Source organism: Juglans microcarpa x Juglans regia, chromosome 5S (assembly GCF_004785595.1).
Source record: "Juglans microcarpa x Juglans regia isolate MS1-56 chromosome 5S, Jm3101_v1.0, whole genome shotgun sequence".
NCBI classification, from domain to species: Eukaryota; Viridiplantae; Streptophyta; class Magnoliopsida; order Fagales; family Juglandaceae; genus Juglans; species Juglans microcarpa x Juglans regia.
Genome location: NC_054603.1, coordinates 20430616 through 20436778, shown reverse-complemented (window position 1 = coordinate 20436778; position 6163 = coordinate 20430616). Strand labels below are relative to the sequence as shown.

Sequence of the window (6163 nt, the reverse complement as noted above, 5' to 3'; positions counted from 1 at the left end):
TTTGAATACACATTTTAGTTGATCTTCCTACTTTGATTCATGTCTTGATAGAAATATCTTTGATCAAGGTAAAATAAGATCTATATTGGATCATATCGAAGGGGTTACCGCTTTGGATGAAAGAAGCAATGGCACTCGATCATTATCAAAGTGATTGCAATCCTTTTTTGTCCATGTGGATGCACCTTCTATTTCTAGGCCATGAAGTACTAGATCAGAATCATTTTCTACAAGTCCACATTTTTCATGGGGTCCAAGTAGAGAACCGAAAGTTTTTATGTAACACCCCGTTCCCATAGGATAGAGATGTTACTAACATTTTTAACATAATACTTGGTAAAGAGATTCATATCCTGAATTACCTCGTTTATTGAAAAGCATCAAAAACTAAAATGAACATAATTGTTTTGAAACTGAACGTAAAGTGAAAGAACATAAACCAATCTTACGAATGACATAAAAGAATTATAGTTCTTGTGTGAATATCACTTATTTCTTCCTAGTTCTGCGTCATCATAATCATCATCTGTAAAAATTAGACATAGAAGAAAACAGGAAGACAAACAAAAATGAGTCGAATACTCAGTAAGTAGCACATCATATTGTAAAATATAGTTTAGCCTAACATAGACTTAATTTCTGATGACTCTTTACCACATGCATACAGCATCACAGATTCACAATCATAACTTTCTGAAAACTTTACATACATATATACTCATGGCAAGCGTGTAACGTGAATACATAATACTTGACTTAACATGAAGTGAAACACGCTTAAGTCTGTGTTTCACCTAATCTTGCATAACCTGGAGTGAAACACGCTTGAGTCCGTGTTTCACTTAACTGGCATAACATGAAGTGAAGCACGCTTGAGTCCGTGTTTCACCTAATCTTGTATAACCTGGAGTGAAACACGCTTGAGTCTGTGTTTCACTTAATTGGCATAACATGGAGTGAAACACGCTTGAGTTTATGTTTCACTTTAACTAAATAACATGGAGTTAAACACGCTTGAGTCCATATTTCACTTAACTTGTGGTTAACCACGTTTGAGTCTGTGGCACTATCTTTAAATCTCCTTATATTTCTTTATGCATGAGAATTCATTAGGCTTCATGAACTTTTCTTAACATGGCATATTCTTGTTCATGACCTAACATAACATGACATATTCTTGTACATGACAAAGCATAACATGGCATTTTCTTGTACATGGCATAGCATAACAAGGCATTTTATAACATGATCTGAACATTTTATGACATTCCTAGGCATACATGATCTAAATGCTACATGAACGTGACATACATCATCTAAGTATTACATGAATATGGCATACATAATCTGACTATTCTATTACATGGCATACTAGACCTAAATTACTACATGAACATCTCATGGCTTCCATGTGATTTTGGTAACATTCATTCATTCAAGCATAATCTCATATATCAAAGATCGTGAAAGGAAATCTAACATTGACTTGTCTTTTAGCGTAGCGTAGATAATCAGCATAAACACATCATACTTTCATACATAACAATAATGTTCACAGTATGCATGCATTTATATGATCATACTATTTACCTCTTAGCGTTGCTTCGTGACTTCCAAGTGGTAGCGCGTTACCTATATGAGGTACACGACGTTACTAATCTTCTAGGAAAAAGTGTCCTAACATCCTTCCCACTTGAGCACATATCATAAACTTTAAATCTAATAAAATATCTAGCTATATACTGAATTCATTGATTAATCTCACTATTTTATGGCTACTAAAACAATAATATAAATTAGTAGGAAATATCTACATATTATGTATTTTATAAAATAGCAATGTAATGATTTCGCAACCCTAGGCCCACCATGTATTACTACCCAATGTTATAAGTTTCACTCCCTTAAGCATTCTCTGAAGAACAAGTTTAGGGTTACAAATAGATTCAAATAAACTTTGGTCTAATTTAAAAATCATAAGAAAACAGTTTATGTGATAATAATATTAAGCCCACATTGGAAAACAGTCTACTTAAATAATATACCAATTTTTGTAAAATTGGGTCCAGCTTATAACATGGCTCGTGTAGATAATAGGCCCTCTTAGAGTTTATAAGGCTCCTGGCCGAAAGGCTAAAGGCCCATGGCCCACTCTAACTTCAATAATGTAAAATCCCTAAAGGCTGAGAAAGAAAGGCTCCAGAGAGGAGCATCGTGCGACGAAAGGGGCAACTCATCGAGGGGAAAAAGCTGTTGCGCGGTGGCTCAGGGTGGCTGGAAGTGACCGGCGGCGCAACTGGGAGGTCCCTATGATGGTGCGACACCGAGAGAGGGAGAGATAGAGAGTTTAAAGAGAGATGGAAATGAAAACTTAAACCACCGAGAGGGAGGAGGGGTGAGTGCGACGGCAGTGGCTTACCTGAGGGAGGGGATGTGATGGGGCTAGGTTGGCCGGTAGTTTCTGGCGCTGTGGGTGGTACTCCGACGTCCTAGGGTGGTCAATGGTGGCTGGGCAGAGACCAAGGCTTATGCGAAAAGTCAGTTCTTCCCTTAGGTATTTTGTGTGTGTTTAAAACAGAGGGTTTACGTGGGATTTTATAGACGATGGGGAGGGGAGTGGCATGAGTCCTCAGTAAGTATGCTAGGGTATGAAGTTGGCTACACTTGGAAAAATTATTCCTACGAGGATATGGATTCTAAGAGGATTTTGAAGAGTCGAGTTGTAGATTCAAACGAGGAAACTAATCTAATATGGAAACTAATGGATAACTATACACAGGTTTTGATGGGGAAAGAATCACTATTTTAATTTATCAGATAGCATATTTCCTAAAATGATAATAAAAATAATAAAGACAATAAAAAAATAAAAATAAAAAATTCTAGTTTTAAGCCCTAAATTTGGACCCGTATGTTACACTTTAGCAGAAGATCCAGCTGAACAACAGTTGAAAAGATCATTTCTTCATAATGCCTTTAATTTTTTAACTCCATGAACATCTATTACTCAACAAGCATTTGACAAAATTGTTGATGGGTTGGGCTTTGTATGTTTCTGAATATTTGTTTCAAATGTGCATGTTGTAGCTTTGTGATGTCATTGTGATAGTATGTATAAATGGCAGTAGTTATACTCTGATTAAATATGGGCCATAATATACACGTGTATATAAAAAAGAGATTTGCTGCATGCTTTGAAGTTGCTAAGATGATTGCAATTAGTAATAGTAAATAATATAATCAAACTTGTGATTTATCACTTCTGTCATGTGGCAAGATCGTCTCATCTGTCCAGGCATCTATAAAGTCACTTATACGCAGTTGTAGAGCACCATCTCCAAAAATGAATATATATCTATGCTTGGTGTAAACAGTTAGTTACCGTGGAACTTCAATTGTTAGTTGAAATGCCCTGATTTTGTTTGTGATTTCTGAGTAGTTTATCCGAGATCCAAGTAAATGGGAAACAAAGAAGTTGGGACTTCTGGAGACTGCTCTTATTCTGTTTGGTGAGTTCTAATCTTTAATGTTGATTATATAATCATAACTAATGGTTACTTTACATCTGAACTGCAACTTTAATCTCCTCTGTTGAACTTTCCCAGGGTTTCTGGTACAAGTATTTACAATTGGCACAGTAACATCTAGGCCTGCAACCTGTCCAACCCGCACTACTTTTTGACCCGACCCGACCCGACCCGTCCACATACTCAGATAAAAACGACCCGACCCATAACATGCGGGTCGGGTCATTTAATATTCATCGACTCCTGAGAAAACTTTCCCAATTCCTCGATCTTTTTTTTTTTTTTTTTCTCCGTAGAGCTTTACCCCGAGGGGAGCCCTTCCAAAAATTCTCGACGACCAAGGTTGAACCCAGGCCGAAGAGGGGGTTTGGAAATAGTTTTCAACCAGCAATAGACGCGCCTCGGTTAAAACCTCACTAGCTGTGTCATTGCCCCAAGCGCAAAGATAACCCAATTTCTCAGTCAAAGCAAAAGAAAAACCCCAAATTCCTCATAAGCAAAACGAAAACCCCAACAAAATCCAACGCCATCGCAACGTCGTTCGCATCAAATACTTCGACGCAAAGTCGTGCATGAGTTTGGCTTGTTATATTGGAGTCCATCAACGCCCACAAAGATGCCGTAGCGTCGTCATCGCGAGAAGAGGCAAAGTGAGAGCCAGAGTGAAGAAGAGGCAACGGTCGCCTAAGTTGGGGAAGGGCAGATGAAATCTATGTAAAATCTTACCTGATCAATGGTCATCCGATGTTGGTTGCAGATGAAACAATAGGCGATTCGCAATCATCGATGACCAGCAGGGGCGACTTGGCTGCTAGGTTTGTATCTAAACTCTGAAAATCGAAGTGTTTTATTTTTATTTTTGTAAGAGTCGGGTCTGCCGTTATTTATCGAGTTCGACCCGACGTTGATGCAAAATCGTCTTCTATTGGACGGATCTAATCTGGTCAGACGGGTTGACGGGTCCAACGGGTATTTTGCACAGCCCTAGACTAACATCTCTTATCAGTAACATGTCCCCTCCCAAAAGGGCCTCTTAACTGATGCTTGTAACTATAAGTAACTCCATGTCAATGGCTGAAGTTTCTTGGGTGCGTCATAATGCACACAAATCACGAAAGATTTGATTTTGTAGTTTTAGTTCATTAATTAACTGGCTGAGATCCATCCTTAAGAAAGAATGTTGTATTTCCACACTCGCGCTCTGTAAAACAGCATATCAATATAACAATTATTAAAATTTAAAACAAAATATTATGGTTAAGTTGGTAGAAAAAATAAGAATCAGTCCTCTTATATTTCTTAATGATGTCGTTTGTTTATTCTTTTGTGCAGCTAAGTGTAGTTATATATGGTTTGTGACTTCTTACTTATCAAAAAGTAAAAAAAAATATGGTTTGTGACTTCCGTTTGTACGAGACTGCAACTCATTGCGACAAAATTAATCTCATGGAGAGCTTAGCCTCAACCTAATTGAAGAGCCACGGTATATGCAGTAGCTAGGACAAATCGAACACAACCAACGCTATATATACAGACCGAGGTGTAAGTCCTGTTTTGAAGCCAGGGAGGCGAGTATAGGGTAGCTATAGGTTCAAACCTGAGGGCCGAGAGTGGTAAGTTCGCAGATCCCTGAGATGCGACGGTCGGTGTTGTCCTAGGACAAAATGAGTTGGATAAATAGATCCAATTCAACAATTAGTTCCAGGTTGGCTATGCCGCCTGACATAGTTAACGAGGAAGACTGTGCTTTTGAAGCATCAGAGTCGTCTGTGCTGGATTATGAAAGATTTCAAAACTTGATGTTAGCACGATCTATCGAACCAATTAGTTTGAAAGATCTATGCACACAGTTTTGCGGGCGTACTGTTGAACAAACTTATGCTATTTCCAAAACCCAAGAAAAATGTTATCTTTTTCAAGAAAAACACGTAACCAAATTCTTAGAGCAATGTTTTAGATATATTCATATTGGATCTGTTCAAATTGCTGCTAAACCTTTAACAAGGAGAGGCATCAATGCATCCGTACTATTTTGTTTAAGGGATGCCAGATTCAATAATTTTGAAACAAGTATTCTCGGAATGATCCAATCCTCTCTAACGGATGGACCAGTCCATTTTAATTGTTATCCTGATTTAACACTTGCTCTTGATGATAAATATATTTTAAAATGTTTGACCTTAAATATTTTAACTTATGGTTATGATATACTTAAGGGTAGCAAACTCCTTACTTTGATTTATAGGATTTATTATCGTCTTTTAAAAACGAGTTTAAATCCAAAGGCTATTGCAAAACCCATCTAGGGAAAAACTCTTCTGATCCAGAGTTCAACCCCAGATGCGGATGTTTCAACTCCAAAAATGATTTTTTGAAAAGATATTATTCTTCCCAAAGAATGGATTTTGGAAGATGAGGTTCTTCTTATTCCTCAAAATCCTGTTGACAGTTACCCAAGTAACATTCAACAATATTTAGATGGAACCATTAAAATTAGCTTTGATCAGGCTAGATCTCCAGGGCTAAGAAGAAATTCTTTTGCTGAATCTAGTTCTTCTTTTGAAGGGTCAGAAATTCCAATAAGAAGAGTCCAAAATCTCAAACAATTTCTGGAAGATTCTGTTAAAACAACCCAA

General features: G+C 37.4%; 1 protein-coding gene and 1 non-coding gene across 2 annotated transcripts in view; one reads left to right on the top strand and one right to left on the bottom strand.

Moving 5' to 3' along the window:
- LOC121267394 overlaps window positions 1-3628 on the top strand; it is a 16067-nt gene extending 12439 nt beyond the window's left edge. The window contains exon 6 of the mRNA XM_041171260.1: window positions 3440-3628. Coding sequence (XP_041027194.1) covers window positions 3440-3520 — 81 coding nt within the window. The 3' untranslated portion in view covers window positions 3521-3628. The remainder of the gene's footprint in view (window positions 1-3439) is intronic.
- Window positions 3629-3823: 195 nt separating this feature from the next.
- LOC121268724 lies at window positions 3824-3974 on the bottom strand. The gene has a single exon (XR_005941235.1). It is a non-coding gene; the product is annotated as a U4 spliceosomal RNA (small nuclear RNA).
- Window positions 3975-6163: the final 2189 nt, after the last annotated feature.